The sequence below is a fragment of the Dipodomys ordii genome, unplaced genomic scaffold, assembly GCF_000151885.1.
Source record: "Dipodomys ordii isolate 6190 unplaced genomic scaffold, Dord_2.0 Scaffold5, whole genome shotgun sequence".
NCBI lineage: Eukaryota > Metazoa > Chordata > Mammalia > Rodentia > Heteromyidae > Dipodomys > Dipodomys ordii.
The window spans coordinates 16,127,556-16,151,166 of NW_012267221.1; the positions used below are offsets into that span (position 1 = coordinate 16,127,556).

The 23,611-nt window shown below is 36.7% G+C and overlaps 1 protein-coding gene across 1 annotated transcript in view; it reads right to left on the reverse strand.

Annotated features, from left to right (window-relative positions):
• Cobll1 (cordon-bleu WH2 repeat protein-like 1) overlaps positions 1–23,611 on the reverse strand; it is a 73,746-nt gene that overhangs the window by 45,533 nt on the left and 4,602 nt on the right. The window contains exons 2-4 of the mRNA XM_013027270.1: positions 13,825–14,004; positions 12,737–12,882; positions 8,269–8,396 (exon numbers count right to left, since the gene is read on the reverse strand). Coding sequence (XP_012882724.1) covers positions 8,269–8,396; positions 12,737–12,882; positions 13,825–14,004 — 454 coding nt within the window. The remainder of the gene's footprint in view (positions 1–8,268; positions 8,397–12,736; positions 12,883–13,824; positions 14,005–23,611) is intronic.

Sequence of the window (23,611 nt, forward strand, 5' to 3'; positions counted from 1 at the left end):
AGGAACAATGCCCAGGCCCCGAGTTCAAGCCCCGAAACGGGCAGGCAAGCACACACACACACACACACACACACACACACACACACACACACACATACACACACACACAATAATCATCATTATCATCATCATCATCATCATCATCATCATCTAACTACAAGATAGTCAGCCATCTGGCTACTTCTCCTTCAACTGGGAAATATAAATGGTATCAGTAAAAACAGTTTTTCTAATTTATTTTTCTTTCCGACTCTCAACCCCCTTTTTGAGACGAGGTCTATGTGGTCTAGGAACTTGCTCTATATGGAGCTAGAAACTACTCCAGGCTGACCTTTTATTCTTCATCCTCAGTCTCCAGCGTGCTGGGATTACAAGTGTGCCATGCTCAGCTGATTCTCCAGTTTTGTTTTGTTTTGTTTGTTTGTTCTGGTCGTGGGGCCTGAACTCTGGGCCTGGGCACTGTCTCTCAGCTCTTCAGCTCAAGGCTAACGCTCTACGACTTGAACCACAGCACCACTTCCGGCTTTTTTCTTTTTGCTTATGTGGTGCTGAGGAATCGAACCCAGGGCCTCACGCATGCAAGGCAAGCATTCTACTACTGAGCCACCTTCCAAGCCCTGATTCTCCAGTTTTTTGAGTAGAGAATATGAACCTAGCCAGGCACTGGTGGCTCACGCCTGTAATCCTAACTACTCAGGAGGCTGAGATCTGAGGATCACGGTTCAAAGCCAGCCCGAGCAGGAACATCCGTGAGACTCTTATCGCCAATAAACCACTAGAAAACTGGAAGTGGCGCTGTGGCTCAAGCGGTAGAGCGCTCACCTTGAGCTGAAGAGTGCAGGGACAGCGCCCAGGACCAAAGTTCAAGCCCCACGAAGGACCAAAAAAAAAACACAAAAACAAACAAACAGAGAATATGAACCTAGCTATTGGCTTTTAGGAACCTGAGAAGGAAATGAGACTGGAAATTTATGCTCACATTAAATGTTGTACACCTGTGTGCATATAGTACCTTATCTCATCCTCCAAAGTGCAGCTGTTAATTTGTAGCCTCTACAAATTAGTTTTAACACAGAAGTCAGGGTGGGAAATGAACAATTATTTAGTCACTTGTAACTCTGTGGTCAAACAACAATTTTTGTTTTATTTTCATCCCATGTGCTCAACTGTGTCTCACCCTCACATTACTAGTTACTAAAAGTCGTCCCAATCTCCATGCAATCACAAAATGGTTATTTTTTTCTGTTTTCTGTTGTTAGTTTGGGGGTTTTTTTTTGGTCAGTACTAAGATTTGAATTTAAGGCCTCATGCCTGAAAGCCAAGCACTCTACTATTTGAGGCAAGCCCCTGCCCCCTTTTTTTAAATAGTTATTTTACAGAAAAGATCTGGTTTATCCAGCCCTGGCTTTCAATGGTATTTGTTCTTCCTATCTCTGCCTTCCAAGTTGCTAGGATTATAGGAGTATGCCACTAAAGTGGTAGATTTCTTAATGATGCCTCTTCCCTTCTCCTTGCTCACATCTAAGCAGTATTTTATAGTACATACATTAAGAAAGGGTTTTTGTTTGTGCTGTTTATTTTTTAAGACTAACTAAACCACTCAGTTTAAAAAATGAGTTGGCTGAGGGCCAATGGTTCACACTCAGTGAGGATCATGGTTCAAAGCCAGCATGGGCAGAAAATATTTGAGACTTTCATCTCTAATAAATTCCCAAAAAAGCTGGAAGTAGAGCTGTGACTCAAGTAGCAGAGCACTCACCTTGAACAAAAGAAACTCATAAACAGTGGCCACACACTGAATTTAAGCCTCAGGACTGGCTAAATAAATAAAGCTGCTTAGAATGCTTCAGTCCACAAAATCCATTCCTTTTATCTTTGATGCTTACACAATAATATTTTAAAATTTGACATGCTTCTATAAAGCTACACATTATGTCTCTATATAGATTTGTCTAGTATTGCCCAAGTTCTACCTTTGCATAGTACATTTTAAACTTCATCCAGAAAATGAAATGTATACTGACTTATACAAGTTTATATTCCTTCTATGAGAGAAATCTGATGCCAGCATACTAATTCTAAATTTGGAACTGATACATAAGGTAATGAGTACATTTTTTGTTGAACACTGTTACCCCCTTCCCCTGTTTTCCTCCCACTTATCCTCCACAATAACCACACCCAAGTTGTAAAGTTCATTTCCAACATATTGTCTTGTGAGTATCACTCGTTACATTGGTTCACCCTTTATCTTTTGTCTCACTATTTTGTTATTCCCCTTCCTTCCCCAATTCAGATAAACATATATATAAGACACAAGGTACCAAAATTTAAAAAAAAAACAGTGACAACAGAGATAAACCAAAGAGGGGGAAAAGAAAAAGGAAATAACTTCACCAAGTACATTAAAAACAACAACAAAGAAAAATCTTTGTTTCAATTTCTTGGAGTTCATTTTGCTTACATCATCTTATATGGTCAGATGTACAGAGCAATTGAGCTATTGTGATCCTCTCCTCAATAGTAAATAATTAGAAATGTCTAGGTAAATACTGTATAGTAGAAACAGAGGCTTAAAGACACCTTCCATCGCCAACCAAATGGACACCCGTCTGTTGTTGTGTCTGTGTAAATGGTGATGTACACAGATCATATTTCTTCCTCTACTATGGACACATAAAAGTGAAAAGGAATAAAAATAGCAGGATAAAGCTAACAACTCAATACCTTTATTTTCTAAATACACAGATGTTAAGAAGTTCCACAAGAAATATAAATTAACAGGGTCAAATTACTCTGAATAAGTTTATCTTTCAGTTTCTTTTATCTCCGTTTTTAAGCCCCATTTTTCATCTTTTGATATGCAAGCATGTAAATATTTAAGGAACAAATCCATTTCTAAAATAGAAGAATAACGTATTATTTAGCCATTTAATATTTTGGTATTTCTGTCAAACATTACTTTTTAAATTTAATAAGGAGTATGGATTTCATTAAAAATATTAAAATAACTTATAACCTCAGTCAATTTAGTTATCTGTAACATATGCATGATACCAGCTTTCATGGGAAGAGGTAGCACACTGACTATTAACTTCATTATCACCTCTGAACTCAACACTACCTAAAGGTCATTTAGTAAAAACACCTCTCTTAAAGCTAACAGAAAACTGGAACTTCTTTATAACACTATTTCTCATTCTATAATTCTAGGTTCAGTTCTCCATGGCAATTTGTGAATTCAATTTTGCACTAAAAACACTCTCCTAGTCTCAGGTAACTGCAACAAATTAGACAGTTTTGCCATAGGCACAAATATACATGTGCAAGCTCACTTCTGGGCACACATGCATATGCATATTTGTACACATACATATGCACATGTACTCACTACTGCAGATAAAAATAGTATTTCAGATCTCTAGGGAAAGAGCTGAACTTTCAAGGAGTAATGCTGGGGAAAGTGACTAGCTGTCTGATGAAATTCAAAATTTATGTATCGACCTTTTTCTTTATACCGAATTAAACTACAAGTAGACCAGATACACAAACATAAGTTGTAATTCTGGGATAAAAGAGAAAATTTAAAAAAATCATTTTTAATCTAATAGCTTTCTGCAGTCATTGAATGTCCTGTATCTGCTATCCAATACATGGGCCATTCAGCTGAAGGACTCATGAATTGGGTTCCCTAACTGTAGTTTAAATTCACTCGTATGCAACAAGTGGCTACCTTACTATACAGAGCAGTTTCAGCACATGGTTCTCTCGGTGTGATTGGGGACAGCATGCTCAGAATGGACCTGAAACTCAGCAGAAGTGTGAGATCTGAAGCCACAACCAACCCAGAACCACTGAATCTGACTCTCAGGACCAGCATGGTCACCTATGCTTAAAGGGGTTCTGATACATGCTGAAGTTTGCAAAACACATAGATCTGGGGAGAAAAAAATAAACAAGAAAAATACACAGGGCATCAAAGAGGGATAAATGCAGTGGTGAGAAATATGTAAAGAACTTAGGGAATGTTCCAACAGGAAAATGGCATTCCAGCAGCAATCTGGAAGGAGTCTGCATTTGTCAGCTCTGCTGGGAGTGCTAAGACCCTGAGGCAGAAATGTGCTTGTGGGCTTGAAAACACCACCAGCTGATTAGGAGGAAAAGCAGAAAGCCTAAAACCAGCATGATGATATCACGGGTTTATTGGTATTTTGGAAGACATACGATTTTTACAATGTGGGGACAGAAAGCTCCTGGAAGGTCTGAGGTCTACTGCACATTTTTTAAAGATTATATTCAAAGTGCTGCATTCAGAGTACCTTGGTATATCGGTTATAGGGTAATTGCAAACCTTCAGAAGGGATGCCTGGTATGGCTGTACAGGCCTATGATTCTCGCATTCAGGAGATTAGAGAAGAAAGATAGGAGTCTGAGAGCAGACTGGGTCATGCTAGGAGAATCTGACTCAAAAACAAAAAATTAGGGGCTAGTAGTGCAGGTCAGATGAGTCACATACGCAGACACATTTTATTCCAAGGTGAAAAGACTAAAATCAACATCGAAAAGGAAAGATAAGCCAGACTGCAGAGACATTACAGAATGGCAGCGTTACTGGAAGGACCAAGACAATGCCTAAATTACATACATGAGTGTTTTACTATGTGATGTGCTTACTAACTTTTCCTTGATGCTCCTCAAACCATCAAGAGCTTCAAGAGGGGTAAGTAAAGAAAGGGAATTTTGATGTAAACAAACCACCACCAACAACAAAAACAGAATCTAGAAGTGATAAAAAAATATAGTGATTCCCAAATCAAAAAGCCACTTGAGCATTTACAGCATCATCACAAAGGGGACTAAACATTCCACAGGAAATGTGGGAGGGGTCAAGCAAACTTATTCAGACCTCCAGGAGCTCAGTGACCTCAAGGTGTTAGCTGGAATCCAGTCATACTTAGCAGTGAACTAACTCCTCTGTATCAGGGCCACATGTTAGCAACATTTATTTTCAGGACCTAAAATAATGTCAGGCAAACAAGAAGGCCTCCCCACACCTAATTCCAGAGGGATTTAGAGGAGCCAGTGGTGATCTTCCAGACATCTAACAAACACTATATAACAGATCTCAGTACTGTACCTGATGCATGGAAAATAAGAGGAAATTCATGCACTTTATCAGAACGTATACATTGGGAGAATGGCTTTTTGTAAATATATATATATATATATATATATATATATATATATATACCATATTTGAGTAACAGCTTTGTTGTGCATAAATCCATGTCATTTTTACACAAAGGAGAGACATCAGAATTAAGAAGGATGGTATCTTTTCAAAACAAAGCCTCAAACCAGTTGACTTGAGATAATTAACTGAAGCCTCAGCATTAGATAGTAACATAGAATTTACTTCAACCAAGTATTTGGAGACTGAGGAGTACTGACAATCTAGCTCTCCACTACAAGGAAGTGATAACACTGCAAATGGAGGATGGTGCTAACTTTGAAGCAGCTCTCACCCACAATGGCTGCTAGTGGGATTAACTGGTCATAAAGTATACCCATAGGAAATGCAATCACTTCTTGCATGTAATTGTTCAATATTCTCCACCTGATGTCAAACTATATCTGCCAAAGACATTTTGGTTGGAGGATAATTACCCTGAATGAACCTGACAAGAGTTGGCTAACAGGTCCAACCATGAGGACACGAAGACACCAGAGGTACTAAGGATTAAAAGTGGCCAAAGGCTGTGTAAACTTGACTATGATTCAGGGAAGTGTGCAACAGCCTTTCCCTCCTTGTTAACGCATGGCTTAAATGTTGGTTTATTGGCTAACTTCGATTCTGTTTGGTAATCTTATTTACAGACATTTGTGTCTCTCATGAGATAATGATTTCCTGGAAGACAGATTTTTTTCCCTTAAACAATCTTTAAAGTTTCTTCCTTGAGATGATGAAATCCCTGTGAAATTTTCCATTTCCTTTTAGAAATTAGTATCAATCTTGTGTATTACACCTGTTTGTATTTTCTGATTTGAGTGCACAACCACCATAGGAATTTACTACCACTTGACGAAGGGAAAAGTTGAGGTTTGAAAGGTTATATGATCAGAACCTGCTAACACAAAAGTATTTGTAGAGTATTCAGAACTGAAATTTCCAGTCCATGGTCCATCATCCCTTCAGCTATACTGCAACATCATTGCACCTCAAAGCATACCATCATGTCAGGGTGGCTGGTTTAGAACAGGTTCTCTGCTATGTGCTGCAGTTTTACTTATCCACTGATGATGTCTCGAGATACTCTCTCCATCTACTATGATCTTTTCTAGAAGGACACATCCTAGTGGTCATCTTGTCCTACTTTTGTTACTTATTAAGTATGACATACTCTGTGCTTTAAAGACACCCACTGGGTATAAAAAATAAAATAAAATACAGATCATTATTCAATAAAGAGTTTTGAAAACAGGAAGGTGCACAAACACTACCTCAGTGAATTTCTAAACCCTGCAATGTGTTTAAACTAGGTCACTTACCAATAGGGTGTCTGTATAATTTATTACCAGATCTGGGACAGCTGAGAATCAAAGGGGGTGTTTTTAGTGGGTAAAAAGTGCTAATAAGGTCTCATAGGAAATAGGAGCAGATATAAGTACTTATTGGGCCTAGTGGATTCTGGGAGGAATGATTATGATTCTTTCAATCAGCTTCTGTACCTAATACAGTATTTTATGTTTCAATACATTAATACTTTGTGGATTCAGTATAAAACATAAGTTTATGTCTTAGTAAATCATCAAACCTGAGTTGAATTGAATTGTTTCTCTATCTTAAAAATGCATGCCAGCAACCCAATTAGATTTTGAGATAGTATTATGGAAAATTTTAGAGCATCTTTCATTGTTCCTGACAATTATCCATGTTTGGCTCATTCACCTACTTCAGAATGATCCATAACTACCTAGGTGTGCAAAATGAACACATCCAATCCATAAAGCAAACCAAACCTGAAAGATGAGAATGCTTATTGAATGATGTCAAAAGAAACATGGTAAAAAGAACAAAAAAAGAACATTTGAAGATCATTCATAATAAATCACTGAAGTGATGAAAGTTTTTATTTCAAATACTAAAAACAAGAAAATTCCTTAAAAGTTACTACTTTACACTGGGCTCTACTTGGTCATTTATCTTGGATATTATAATCAGGGATGATAATAAATAATTTCCTTTATAATAGCCATGCTTTAAGAACATCTGTTTATGGTACATACATATACAGCTCTTATAAGGAAAAAAACATCACAAGTGCATTTTGCTGTAACTAAGGAAATTCAAATATAAGCAAAGGATAAAATAAAATTTTATTTCCATGAAAGCGGAAACTCTTTAACTGAATAAGAATAGATTGTACATCCAGGAGTGTTGGCTCCTGCCTACAATCCTTGTTAATGTAGAAGTATCATGGATTCAAAGTCTACCCAGGCAAAAGTTAGCAAGACCCTGTCTGAAAACAAAAATTAAAAAAAATACTTTGTGTTCAAATGGTAGAGTGCTTGCCTGTATCCTTGAGGCCTGGTTTCAACAGCCAGTTGAGGGGTGGAGAGTGTTAAAATTACATAGCATGACCAATATAAAGTCATGCTAGCACAAAAACAACAGTAAATACATGTGTATACTTCTATGTGTACATGAGTAGGCCAGAACCACAGTGTTAATAGTGTCAAATGTTTGCTAAATAATGACTTTGCTTTAAGATTTTTTAAACTCAGCTGTATTTTCCAGTGTTCTAACATACTTGACTCATACTTGAATGAAAATGATCATGTTATGAGGAGTTTATCCAAGGAGAGGGGAGAGACAGAGGGAACACACGTAAGCATTTATCCACCTCTTTCTTAACCTGGTAACAAAACCAACACAGGGGACACCAGGGTGCTACAAAGCCTAGATCATCAGATGTTTCTGTGCTGCCAATTAAGAGCTCAAGCAGTGTCCCAATTCTTAAATACTTTCAGAGCTAAGTTTTCACTTTTTGTTTTAAGCAGTTACAGCTGCATAAGAATCAAAACTAAAACTTAAGAATTCTTATAGAACTAAATGTGGTTTAGGTCATGCAACAGATTTTTAGCGATATTTTTAATTACCCTGTTTTTACATGTACTCTGATCCCTTTACAGTTTTCAATAAATGTAAGTACTATGTGAACTTGTGGAATACTTTTAAGACCCCTACTGCTGTGTTAACTGATTTACCAAAATTGGATCCATAGTGTCATTTTGATACTCTTGTTTTTGATACTTGTTTCCAGCAGGTGGCGGTATGCTCCATGTAAAAATGTCCCTTATAAACTCCAGACCACCCCATTTGGTGCCAATCACTGCTAGTGGCATTGGACACACAAATCAAACCACAGGTTATATGTAAAATGTTTCTGAGATATTTCATGGGAAAAGCCCAGAGAGGTGAGGTGACAGTTTTGACAACACACAGTAAGTTAAGAAGCAGAATAGATCACTTAGTTGGAACTTTAAACTTCAAGTGAACAAAACCACTTTTATGAGAAAGATAGAACTATCCCTCTGTTATAAATGCTGTAATTTTCCTTCCTGCCTCTTGTGGCACAATGTGTAGCCTAGAAATAGAATCTTCTCCCTTTTCGCTAACAAAAAGGGTTCACTTCACTCTTCTATGGTATTTCCTAAATTAAACACTTTGCTTTAAAGATATATTCAGGAGAGATAAATTAAAAAAAAATAGGAAAAAGAAACTAAAACCCATGCCAGTTCTAGTAACTCATGCCTGTAATCCTAGCTCATTGAAGAGGCTGAGATTATGAGTATCACAGTTTGAGGAGGAATAAAGTCCCCAAGACTATGTATCCAAAAAAGATTAGTTAGAAGGAGGAGAGAACGAGAGGAAGGAGGGGAAAAGGGCGGGAGAGCCAGGGCTGAGTTGTGCTTCACGTGGTAGAATACAAGTCTAACTAGTGCAAGACTGAGTTCAAATATCAATGCCAAAGAAGAAAAAAAAGAATGAATGAAAAACAAACTAAAACTCAGTGAAGTATAGTAGAATAATTACCTCAAGCAGATATCTAACTATAAGGACCTAAAATGATACTCTACTGTACCCATATATTCTGTTATGATACAAAATATTTCTAACAATCTAGACTGTAAATACCTTTTCATTGATAGTTAATTTTTCCTACTGAGCATGGTGGTACACACCTGTAATCCCAGAATTGACCAAAAGGCAGGAAAGTCAGAGGCAGAAGGATTGAGAAGAGTTCATGCATGGAGTTCATAGTGAAACTCTATCCCAAAAAAAAAACACAACAAAAAAACAAAAAGCAAAAAAAAAAAAAAGTTAACTTTTCAGAGGTACTTGCTGGACTCCCCAAATACAGCATCAAAGCAGCATATAACAGCAATATGTTTCAATCATCAGCTTAAGTAAAGCAAAGAGCTGCTGGTATACAAATTTGTTGGGCAAGGAGGTGACCACCAACCTAAGTCAGGATAACAAGTTTTTAGTTTCCCCTGTGTCTACTGCTGCCCGCAACCTTACTGTGTTCCCTAATCTGAATAAGCTGAAAATCAATGTACAAACGCAGGCATTGTTCTGAAGAAAACACTGTATGCTCACATTTCCACACACCGACCATTCTAAGTACACCTCTGCATGAGCCACATAGAAAAGAGGCAACTCTCTAAAATCTTCCTTGAGAATGCCCATTTTTAGGGGAAAAATATTTCTAAAAAGGGAAACATGAATGCTTTCTAATACTGAAACTATTTCCCAAAGAAAATATACAATAAATGCAACCAAAATCAATAAAACAGGAGGAACATTAAGATAAATTTTAAAAAGATGGTCTCACAAATATATATTGGAAATGATTAAGCCTAGATTTATATTTAAAAAAAAAAAGAAACATGCATGTAAACTTATTTAAAATTTGCTTTCCTAAACTGGGCAAGGTGACTCATAGTAGGCTCTCAGTAGGCTGAAATCCAGAGATTACACTTCAAAGCTAGACAGGAATGAAAAGTCTTGAGACTCTCTCCAAAATAACCATCAAAAAACAGAGTAGGAGACGTGGCTCAAGTGGTAGAGTACAACAAAGCAAGCATGCAGTCCTGATTTCAAACAGAGCCAACAACACAAATAATTTTTAAAACATACAAATAGTTTCCCTAGTGCTTTGTCAAATTTTAGCATTATTTGTAGAAAACTGTATTTCTTTTATGTAAATTTCTTTGTCATAATAAGTTCCCACATTATTTTGCTAACATTTTTCAGATATAATGTTTATTACAATATTTCTTGTTACTACTATGCAACACATTTTTAAACATCTGTAGCTGTAACTTTTAAGACAATCTTTTTTTTTTTTTTTTTTTGTTGGTCATGGGGCTTGAGCTCTGAGCCTGGGAGCTGTCCCTCAGCTCTTGAGATCAAGGTGAGTGTTCTACCACTTGAGCCACAGCACCACTTCCAGTTTTCTGGTGGTTTATTGGGGATGAGTTTAACAGATTTTCCTTTCCAGACTGGCTTTGAACCACGATCTTCAGATCTCAAGCTCCTGAGTAGCTAGGATTATGGGCATAAGCCACTGGTGCCCAGCGTTTAAAGCAGTCTTAATCACACTCTTAGGATCTCCCAAATCACACTCACAAGAATCTAGAATTATATGCCTAAAATATCTAGAATCACATTCCCAAAGATATTCCAAAATCATATTGCAATAACATGCAGAATTATACAATGGCTTTAAAATCATAAACACTCAATATTAAAATGATCATGTAATTATGTCTCTAAAAAGTCACGTCTATGTGAAGGGTAAACAAAGGAGGAGGCTGCAATGCTTGGTAAGAAATGTACGCATTATCCTGCCCATGTAATTGTAACCCCTCTGTACAGTATGTTCACAAATAAAATTAAATTAAATTAAAAAAAATAAAATAAAAAGTCACGTCTATAAATTATTACTGGATAATAAAACTATTAGAGCAAAGTTCTTTAATCAGCCCCTGCAATAAAAGCATACAAACGCTATCCTCATAAAAATGCTCCAGCCCTAGATAAAAATTTTCAAACATTAGGGACATTCCCAATTATATCTCTACCTGGGAGAGAGGGGTGGGAGACAAAAAATAAAATAAAAACTCTGTTCTTAAAGGATTCTTGGGAATGCAGCCAAGGTCCACCTCCAAATACCTTTTACGGCATCCCATTTATATTGCTACTCTTTCTATCAGGTTTGAGGCTATAGCTTTCACTTTAACGAATAAAAAGTCAAAAGGTTTAGAAGCCAGAGGAAATAGTTGTTTCCTTTATGTAAAAAGTATCATTGGAATTATGTAACCTGACTGGAGCAAAGAAGGGCAGTAAATTCCTCCAGGCAGGAATGTTTATAAACATATAGGGCTGGGGGCAGGGAATGAAACAGGAAAGTATCTGTAGAACAAAGGATCACATGGTGAAGCTTTATATATATAAATGTGATTAGTGAAAGAAAAGCCTTCTTAATTACAGAGATGAAAATAACACTTGGTTATCAGGACTCACAAATTTTGGTTTTAAATTGTCTTCATCGCTGTAGTCTTTTATCAAAGTTAGTGCCACCAACTGGGAGGTACTTTAGTCAATTTGTCTGCGTAATCACCCAATAGAAAATAGAGGGAAAAAGTGAGGATAGAGCTCAGCAGTAGAATACTTGAGTAGCATGTCCCAGGCTTAGGTTCAATCCCCAGCACCTGTCTCCTTCCCACCTAATCCAGTAGAGGAAACCAGTATGTGCCAACCATTGATAGCATTTCATTTAATCCTAGTAATATATGATGTGTTATTTAATCCTAAAAACACAGGCATAATACATTTCTATAGATAAGAAAATGAAGCAATTCAACACAGCTGGTGGCCCAGAAACAAAACATCGATTGAAGCTATAGGAATGGGGAGGTAAATGAGCTAGTAGGTCAAGCGACTAAGAGAAGTCTAGGGTCCTGGTATAAGTGTTTGAAATTATCAGTTATATTTAAAGTATATGAGGAAATAAAGAACAGGTAAACATGGAAGCAAATAGAGCAACACAAAGAATAATCACAGATTATCTAATCTGTGAAGAAGGATGGTGAAGAATAGAATGGAGAAAGGTAGGTGTTGAAAAGGTTGTTAGATGGAACATCTCTGACTGCTATCCCACCATTTGCCATGGGCGGGGGCTTGTGGAGGTTGATTCCCCATATAAGAGCATATGGAATTCCCATGATTATTGTGATAGGTGAGTAGGAAGAGAGAATTCTGATATCAACACCATTGATATTTAAAAACAAATTAAATGAAATTAAAGGCTGGCTAATAGAAAGCAGAAGAGACAGCAACACAAAGAGATGACTGGTATATCCAAATAGTTCTGGGATACAAAGGTGATTAAACCAATTTCAGTGAGGAACTAGAAAACCGGTTGACTGTATTTTAATTCTTTGAAAGAGGATCTCCAAAGGTTTTGCCCAAGCTGGCTTTCTTTCAACAGTTATCCTCCCAAGTAGCTGGGAATACAGGTTAGAATCAGTATGCCCAGTGACTCTATTGCCTGAATCCTGGGAAAAGAAAGGAATTGCCTTTATTACTATAAGTCACTCTTATTTCTATACATATTTTAGAACCTGAGCAATGACATGATTTCAAGTGTTGAGGTGATACCATCACCTCTAACACTGAATATGCTTCCCCTCCATGCAAGAGGCAGTAGGTAGCTGCAGGTTAAAAGGCCACCATAGAGGTCTCCATGGACATCCATGGGTTCCATAATCTTCAAAACAAGACTCAACCTATTATCTCTAAAACTACGTTCACTACAAACAAACGATAAAACTTACTCAGACTTAATGGAAATTCTAATACACAGTACTATTCACTAAAACTAAGCTTCTGTTTTAATCTGTTTTTAATAATTTATAGTGTAATATATGATTTGAAAAGCCTTAAAATTAAGGTTAACTTGGATAAATTTTCTAGACAAAGGCAGATTATAAGAATCTAATAATTTTTTGTTGCTGCTTACTCATTCTTTTGCTAAGAGATGCACACACTATACTAAAATCAAAACAGATCAATGTCTAAAACATGCACGTGGGTAACAGTGAGAAGTTGAAGGTAAAAAGTGGAAAAAGATCAAATATATAGTTGGGGTAACTTTCCATTTCAGAATGAAATGGAAAATTACCTTTGGCTGTGTTCCAGTTCTCAAACTTTTATGGAGGTATTTAAAATTATCACTCTTCTAAATCTTTGCTGGGTTAAAGTTTGACTCTACATTTCCATTTATCTCATCCACATTTCAAATTAATTGAATCAATGAATCAAAAATTGCAATAATTTCACAGGTAGATGTTCACTTCTGCCAATTCCAAGGAGCAACATGAAGTTGGAAGGATATCTGGGAAGTGGAAGGATTTTGTTGCACATCCTAGACTTTGTGAGCTTAACCTTCAATTTCAGTGCAAGCCATAACTATACCTCAGGGAAAGGTATTAAATAAACAACATGACATAAAAAAAATTCCAAATTCTAAATCACTCCAGGGGATTGTTGGAATTTGTAATATCGATATAAAAACATTGGCAGGAAAAAAATTGTACCCATCTAGCATTTGTTTTTATTTTTTTTTAAATAGATAAATTAACTGAATAGGGAGTTTGGCCAAAGAAAGGAAATCACTATCACCTGGGGTGTCACAGAGTCCCAATAATGGGAACTGGAAACGAGGTGCTGGAACTTAGGCTACCTCAGCTTACCTTCCGTGGACTGTAGTCGATTTGATAATATCCCCAGGCAGAACCACGGAGAGTTCAATGTCTTTATCAGTCCTGTTTTCCTTCTGTTCCATGGTGGGCTTTGCAGATCCATCAGCTGAAGAGACGTCAACACATTTGGTCTCACAAGGAGGAAGCGGTGCCCTGGCTTTTGGTTTTCTCCTAAAATAAAAATGAAGCACAGAAAATATTTACTTTAAAATAAGCACTAATATGATCACAAACTCCATACATAGATTTGGGCTTCCACATCCAGAAAAAGAAAAATGCACTAAGAGGTTAACTGCTCACTAGTTTACTAGGGATGACCAGATTAGGAAAATAACCCTTTCTCCCTTTTCCAATCAGCACTTGGTTTTGATCTGAACACTGCCTATAGTATTTGGAAGTGAGAAGAGGTATGACACTTTAAGTGGAATATACCTTTTACAAGATAAAAATGTCAAAGTTCCTTAGTTTCAGCATGGATATGAAAATTACCTGCTTCAATAAAAGAAAAAAATTACAAATAAGTATTGTAATATATATTTTAGTGTAACTGGGTTATAACATTAGACAACAATATGAAAGAACCTTACAAACCTAAGGCATTAATTTGATGGACTGATAAAATGTAAAAAAAAAGGAACTGAGTTATGTGATAACCTGTTTCATGTTTTATTTAAAGCACCATAAATTAAAATTTTGAAAATGTTCCATCTAAGCTGATTACTTGGGCAACAAAGATGACTATTTCTTTCTGAAAAAATATAAATTTTAATTCCTCCCTATTCATTTCCTATGGAAAAAAATCCAACAAAATATGTATAGTAACCATCTCTTTGGTATTTTCAAAATGTACAGTCTTACAAACTCAAGTAACTATGCATTAAGTGACATGAAAAGACAGAAGCAGTGTGTTCCACTATTCATTAAAACAAAATATTCCAAGGAAGTGGAATTGTGGCTCAAATGAAAATGCCAGTCTTAAAAATAGCATTTTGATCAAGCGAAAAAAGCCAAGCAAGAAGTACAAGTCCCGAAGTTCAGGCCTCAGCCCCCTCAGCCTCCTCCCTGCCCAACAATTTTAAGAAGACTTCTTTTCAATGGCAACAAAATGAATTTTTACAGCTATTGCAAAGCCTTCCACCTCAATAAATATTTCCGCTTCCCCAAACTCCTCTTCCATACCAGCGTACTCATAACCAATCTGTGAAGTTTCTGTCAACTCAGTATTATAAATAGGAAAACCCACCAAAGCTAGTCTCCATATGCCCACTCTCCCGTCTCCATTTGGAAAATTCCCTTATATATGTTACCTCCTTCCTACAATATCCAAACTCAGTTGAAATTCCTGCTGAAATCTCCCTGGTCTCCTGCAAATGCAGCAAACTCAGATCCATCCTTTTGGCATTTTGTATGAATAATGGTGTCCCCTGTTCTAAGGGGCTTTAAGTCTGTGATGAAAACCCATCTTTAATTTCTAACTATAAACCTATTACAAAAATGGTAAAACACGCAGGCTGGGAAGGTGGCTCAGAGGTAGAGCACTTGCCTTGCATGCATGAGGCCCTGGGTTCAATTCCTCAGCACCACATAAGCAAAAAGAAAAAAGCAGGAAGTGGCACTGTGGCTCAAGTGGTAGAGCACTAGCCTTGAGCTGAAGAGCTAAGGGACAGCGCCCAGGCCCAGAGTTCAGGCCCCACAACCAGAGCCCCTCCCCTCAAAAAAAGGTAAAACACCAGCTGAAATAATATTTACCTGGAACTTCTATTAAGAACATCATAATACCCCTGTTTATTACTTTTAAATAATCAAACATCTATTACACTATTGGAACTGAAAAAATGGAAAGTGCCTGGGAATGAGACGAAAATCCTTATGGATTTTTCCATAATGATATAGCCATTCAATAGAAAAGATGCAAAAGATACAAACCAAGGAATATAATGCAGAATAATTAAAGGAGTTCTATGGGGGTGAGGAGGTAAAGAACCAGCAGGGCAGAGGGAGGGAGAAAAGACTCGATACATGGAAGCAGCAAAGACTCATTTTGAATTAACCTTGAAGTAATTTTTTATATAAGGTGAGAGGTTTAGGTTGAAGTAGTTAATATATTTGCATGTAGATTTCCAATTGTTACAGTGTAAATTTTGAAAATAAAATAAGTTGGGAGGGGATAGGAGGGCAAAACTGGGAGAGAAAGAGGGGAGGGGTGAAACTTCAAAAAGAAATGTACTCATCTGACTTATGTAACTGTAACTCCTCTATATACTCCTTTATAATAACAATAAAAAATTAAAAATATATGAAAGCAAGGGAGAATTTAGATAGGCAGAGTCTGTAGGGTCAGTTATACATTGGTTCCTAAATGTGATCCATTCACAAACTTAGGGATATATTTATCTAGTTTGAGTACATTAAACTCAAATCTAGTGAAAGAATACCAGCTGAAATTCTTGATTCGGCCTAGATGCTAAGTAGCTTTAAATTTTTTAACTTATGTGAGCTTTTATGCAGCTGGGCAAACTTTTTAAAATATTTTTAAAAATCTAGTCATGTCACCTAGTAGTCTTATTTTTTTTCTGGTTAGATATTTTGAAGAAATAACAAAATTGTAGTACTGAAAGACAAAAAATGTAATAAAAATAATTAAATCTAGGATGATTATCTAAATATAAATGTAAGAAACAGGGTAAATATCCAAATCTAAATGTAGGAAATTCTGGTATAAAAAAGGGGTGAGAGAGAAGCACAATATTCAATAACTGCATCATTTAATGCTAGTTTTCATCATTTTGAAATTAACATACTTGACATTAATGTGCCTCTCCTCCTTTCAAAGAGGAATGTTTGGGCCTGCGTTTCTACCTACAAGAATTGGGACATTGGGATTTGGACATAAACTCTCCTTCTTCAGGGACAGGGGATGAGGGAGAGTTGAGTCTAATCAAGTTACATTCCAGGCATATATGAACATGTTAATCTCTTCATACCACTAATTGGTGCCAACAAAAAATATAAAACTAAAATTAAAATGTGGCTTAGACTCTGTTCTTTTTTTTAATCATTTTGATTTACACAGAGCTTCAAAACCTGTGTCTGTTGTGATCACCAACTTAACTTCTATCAGTATTGAAAGCCTTAAAATAAATGGAGAACCGATAAACCAGCAGTCAGACAAAATCACATTTGGCAATAATCAAATGCTTCTCAACTTAGAAGAAAAAAAGCTTATGATGTTAATATAATACAAATATAATAGATGCTTCTTAATATGATCAAGCCCAACAAAACTTCATGTTTGCTGTACTCTATCTTTTTCATACATTTTCTAGGATTAGTTTTATAAGGGGATTTCATTACACATGTCCATATATCACATACTGAATCTTGCTCTGACTCAAGATTTCTACTCTTAATGTATTCATATAGTTTTGATTCAGATGAACTCATAGAAGCAGAACACATACAAAAAATAGCTCCATCACTAAAGACAAAAGTTTAAAAATGAAATTACATATGAAGACAAAAGCTTTTTAAGTCTAAAATTGGTGGTACTAGGGTTTGAACTCAGGGCCTCAAGCTTGTGAGGAAGTACTCTAACAGTTGAACCAAACCCCAGCTCTTTTTTAGTTGTATTTTTCTGTTAGGGTCTTGAATTTATGACAAATGCTGACCTTGATCTTCCCACTTAATTGAGACCTGGCCCAAGTATGTTCTTGATGAATTTAATTTCAAATCATCATAGCTTTGTCAATATACCTTTAAAAGATAGGTAATCATGAAAGACAAAGAAGGAGAAATCACCAACATTGACTCTTAACTGACATTTCTCTCAAGGTCTCTAATGATCTATGCTTGTCAAAGTCTAATAAGCCATTAAGTCATTTCAGTCACACATTTCTCTCAAGATCTCTAATGATCTATGCTTGTCAAAGTCTAATAAGCAATTAAGTCATTTCAGTCACACTGTCGCTGGAATCTTAGGAAAGAGGCCTAATTCAGGTTGAGCTAACCACCCCAAGAAAGCAAATGGAAGTAATGGAGAAACAGAAACAAGCAGGATTTCTGCTACACACATTCCTGACATAAGGCAAAAACAAGCATTCCAGCCCATCTTCAGAGTACTCCCCCAGGGTTAAGGAAAGGAATAACTGAAAAAGGGGTAAACATTGTGCCAGTGAGAAGTTCCAAGAAAAGTGTGGTCAAAGATGTAAGGATTGATTAGGCAAAACTTTATCACCAAGACAAGTCATTGGTGCCTGGAGGGCAGCTTAGATTTCCATCACGAGTTCTTGATTCAGCATCTCTGTCATCCTGGAGTCCAAAGTGACTTCAGGACAAAATGGCTCAGAGCAAAGAACAGATAAAATGGAGGCTGAAGCCTTTTTCAGGTGCAAGTGAAGAGCCAATTTTTTTTCTAACAAAAGCAGTTTTGTAAATACCTGTTATAACACTAAGCAGCATGTCATATCTGTGTGTGAGACAACATCTATTCTTTTCTTCCTGATTCAATGCCACTCCTGTCTCTATTTCCTTCATCTCCTCTGCCAGAATCCTCAATGTTGGAGACCCTAAGACCCATCTTGGCTCTTTCCTATTTTCTTTGCCTATGCTCTACTCCCAGGCAATTTCACCAATATCAGGGTCCTAAATATCCTCTTAAATTGATGGCTCTCAAATCTGTACCTGTCATCCTTATCTGTTTATTGAGTTCGGACATAGGATCCTAAATCTCATGGCAATCTCCATTTGGATGTTCCACAAGTATTTCAAACTTTACATAAAACAAAACATAAAACCCTCTTGTCTCTTCTGTCTCAAGAGCCACCACCTCACACCAACCTTTCCCCCACTGTTCCTTCCTTCTGTCAATGGCTTCTCTAGTCACTCAGTTGACTTAAGCAAAATTACTAGGTATAGTTGCATTCCTGTCAGTTAAGTCAGTCCTTTGCCTCCGGGTTCCAATCTGTTTCCAAATCCCCTGTGTTCTTACCTCTAGAAAATAGCCTGAATCTATATGCTTTCCACTGGATTCGCAGCTACCCTCCCTGCCCCAACTTGGTAATTAAGTCATCATCTCTTACAGAGGCTGTTACACAAAACTTCCAACTACTCTCTGCTGTTCTTCCTCTTATGCTGAAAATTCCATTCTCCTCTGTAGTAATTGGAGAGACTTTCTAATATGTAAATCAGATTATATCCCATCTCTGATCCTCTAATAGCCTTCCAAGGCTTGAGTGTACCTATGGCAGCTTCAAGGTCACCATCAGCACCAGAGTACCAGAAACCCTTTTAAAATGTGAATTTGTACTCCCACATCCCCACCCCAGATTTACATAATCAGAAACACAAGTAAGCCTCATATTTGACAACTCTCTGCTTCTTGAGCTCATTCAGACTTGAAATAAGATACTTCCTCTTCATACAGGGATTTTCTGACACCAATTAGCCTTCATCACATTTATCACTATCTGAAATCATCTTGTTTATTTATTTACTTGTTCACTATTTGATGTTGGAATGGAAAGCACCATAGGGCTGAGACCAGCCTGTCACATTCTGTCCTAGTACCTGAAAATGTACCAGCACCAAACTGATTAAGTATTTGGCTTGAAGGTGGTAGGGGTGCACTAGCTCCATGACATCACAGGGGAATAAGAACTTTCCAGGATGGTGAGAGAGTGCATAATGTGCAACATGTGGAAAGAAGCCAAAATTGAAGAAGTCATTCAAGACCTACAAAGACACAGGGGTCAAAAGTACTCAATCCTCTGGAAGTTTCTAAGTTCTTTATTTGGGAGAAATAGTGGAGAAAAGAAGCAACAATGGTTGAGTAAATTGGGACTAACAGAGTTCCAGAGTGGAAAAAAACCTTTCTTCTTCTGTTTAAGTGTTCAGTAACTGGCCTGAGATGCCATAACCTGTCTTTGGACTAGAATGCAAATGTTCAGTTGTAGCTTCCTGTGATCATGATTGATAACAAAAAGAATAACTCATCCTATCTGAGCTTTTCACTTTCAAGAGCAGAACTCACCAATCTCTGGTAGCCACCAGAGCTACTCATAAATTACTCAGCCACCTCCTAGCTACTCAGGAGGCAGAGATTTTAGAATTACAGTTCAAAGCCAGCCCAGGCATAAAGTCCCTGAGAATCTCTTCTCCAGTAAACTTCTCACAAAAAGCTGGAAGTGGCACTTTGGCTCAAGTGGTAGAGTAAAAGAAGCTTTGAGCAAAAAAAGCTCAGGGATAGTGCTCAGGCCCAGAGTTCAAGCATCAGGACCGCCCCCCCCCAAAAAAAGAATGTAATTCATCTTGCAGCTATGTAACTAATAACAAAACTGTGTATATTTTCAAAGCAAGCATTTACCCGATGCTGGTTAGTGTGCTCAAGTTCTATCTTCTCAATAGTACAAACTATAGGAAGGCTGAGGCAAGAGCTCAGAAATTTAAGACCCACCTGAGCAGCACAGGGAGACTTTGTCTCAAAACAACAAAAAGGAGTTGTCCTAAGACTTTCCATATGGACTCATTCATCCTCACAGTTAAGTGCTCTGAAGGAATAGGCAGGGTTAGGGATTACCTAAGGTTACTCAGCTAGGCAGAGGTGCAATGGAGATTAAAACCAAGTTGTCTGATTCCAAAGTATTCTTAACAATTGCACTACATCCCCAAAATTTCACCTCAAAAACTGGTGTTCCTTAAATCAAACCCAATAATTGAGTTTCCTCTAAATGTTTTGCCTTCTTAAATCATGTAAACAAATATAGTCATTATTCTGCTACAATTCTCATATAACATTTAATAACTTACTAAGTCATGCAAAGGCAATATAGATTTCCCAATGTATCTTACAAAATGTGCAAACTTACACTGAACTATTTCATATCTTTAATATATCTAAGAGTGAATTTCCATTCCCTTATCCCATATAGTCTATATATTACATATATAGATACATATGTGCATACTAAAACTCACCAAGCATTATTGGTATGACCCAAGATTTCTAATGAGAGTTCTTTGTGCCTATTTTGTACTATATGGTTATTGGCCACTAAGTCTCACAACTTTGACTGTAAAACTAGCTAATATATCCTGGGTTACTAAGAAGTTTATATGGCAATGTGTAGTAACTACCTATCACAATGGTTTTCAAACTGGGCTGTAGAATAGAGATTAACGTTTAGGTCCTATTTGGAGAAATTCTGATAAGTGCCTTGTGGTAGAGATTGTTAGAATTTCCCTTAGGTGATTCTAAAATGTAGCTAAGTTTGAGAACCATTCGTGCCTGATACATAGTAAGTATTCAATTAGAGTTAATAATATACTCTCTCGGGAACTTCGTGAACTCCGATAAAATGAAGGTCCTAGCTAGGTTATTCAAGAGCATGTAAATCCAAGCAGCTCTCAGAACTAATAGGTCAAACAAATCAGACATTCAGCAAGAACTTTTCCAAATTTAAATCTCCATTATATTTTTCCTTTTTTTAATCAAAGTGAGGAAATACTTTAGAAGAAAAACATACTTTTACTTATAATGTTCACTGAGAACTTATATATAGAAAAGTTCACAAATGTGAATTTGAGATACATACACACTCTTCCCTCTTCCCTCTCCCCCTTCCTCTTCTTCCTCTCTCAGAACTGCCAAGCACAAGAGGATGTAAAATAGAAAACATGACCATAAATTAAAATACAAATTTCTCATATTTGTTCCAGAAATATAGCTACAGTTTCAGTTTGCCTCTCGGCTTTCCTAAATGTCCTTGCAGGGAATATTTAACAAGAAAAGGAATGATGAAGAAAGCATCTAGAAAAAGTGAACGTATCAAAAGAGATGAAATTGATATAAACAAATGGGCAAACTCAAAGAACAGACTGAAAAGCAGTGGATGAGTCTCACACCTGTAATCCTAGCTATTCAAGAGGCTGAAATCAGCAAGATCTGGGTTCAAAGCTAGTATAAAAAAAAAAAACGGAGAGCCTCCATCTCCAAAAATAACCAATAAAAAGTCACTCTGGTTCAGATGTTAAGAGCACCAGTTCAACAAGTATGGCAAGTACAAAGCCCTGAGTTCAAACACATATCATTAAAAATGATAATAAGATGATGGCTGATAGTATAAATTAAATGGGGAATAATTATTATAGAATCCTATTTTAAATAACACAAAAAAGTTAAAATTGCTTATTACTAGTATACAGTATATATGCTTACTTTTTAAAGTAATCAGATACAATAGTGTTGGGACAGATGGGAGAGAATCATGGAAGAAGTGACATTGATCAAAATGCATTGTATTCACAAGCTGATAGTTTGGATTGAAACTCCTTTGTTCAACTATTTAAGGATATTTTAAAAATTGTCATAAAAACACAAAAAATGTTACTGCTTGACATTAAGACAAAAGAAAAAAAAAGATTTTTGATACCAAAATTCTGATAGCATATAGTAACAAATGTGAAGAAACTTTTACTCCAAAGGAGATAAAGACTTCTTCATTAAAATATTGTAATTTTCAAAAATATGGCAGAAAGAAAATATGTTCATTAAAATTATAAATATTAAAATAAGTGGACATATATATGTATGTATATATGAAATAGCAGGACTGTGGTATCCTCCAAGCAAGAACAATGGATTAACCAAACAAAGTATGAGAGCAAAGTGACTTTTAAGTCTCAATCTCACTAATCAAATATGAACTTTGGTAAATATTAAATATCATTGAGTCAACAGTAGTCTTAAGTTTTAAATCTGTGCTGGAGAGTGCTGTGTGTTAGGACAAACAATATGGTATATGTCAGACCTAACAATCACTACACAGTGAGAAAGAAAGCTGATTTTCTAAAGCAATTTCCCTGACTATAAGTTTCAGTAAACCCTATCTAGAGAAGAAATATTTGGGTGTGGTATCTTAGTATAGAAATATTGAAGTCTAGGGAGACATTTGAACAAAAATCAAAACTTGATGTAAATGTGCAAACATACATAATACACACACACACACACACACACACACACACACACACACATTTTGGTCCTGGGACCTGAACTCAGGGCCTGGGGTCTGTCCTTGAGCTTCTTTGTGCTCAAGGCTAGCACTCTACCCCTTGAGCCACAGTACCACTTCTGGCTTTTTCTGAGTAGTTATTTTGGATATGAGAGTCTCACAGACCTTCCTGTCCAGGCTGGCTTTGAACTTCGATTCTCAGAACTCAGCCTCCTGAGTAGTTAGGATTACAGGCATGAACCAATGGTGCCTAGGTATAAAATATTTCTTGCAAAATGTTTATGTTAAAGCATCAAAGGAGAGAAAAGTCTTTGGGGCCAAAGGCACAATATATTTAAATTTTATTCTGAGAAACAACCTTTCAAGAGAATGAAAAGACAAGACCTAGGGTGGAAAAAAAAAGGATTTACAAGACATAAACACAAAGACCTATCTATAATAGAGACCCTCTAAACAGTAAGACAACAATACTTCCTCAATGAAGATACCCAAATGGATATACAAATGAACACACAAAGTGATATTCAATGAAAGAGAACACAAATAAAAGCTATGATGAGCCATTGCTCAATCCAGTAATCCTAGCTACTCAGGAGGCTGAAATCTGAGGATTATGGTTTGAAGGCAGTCCAGGCAAGAAAGTTTGTGAGATTCTTTTTTTTTTATTTTTTTATTTTTTTTTTGTCCAGTCGTGGGGCCTGAACTCTGGGCCTGGGCACTGTCCCTCAGCTCTTCAGCTCAAGGCTAGTGCTCTACCACTTGAGCCACAG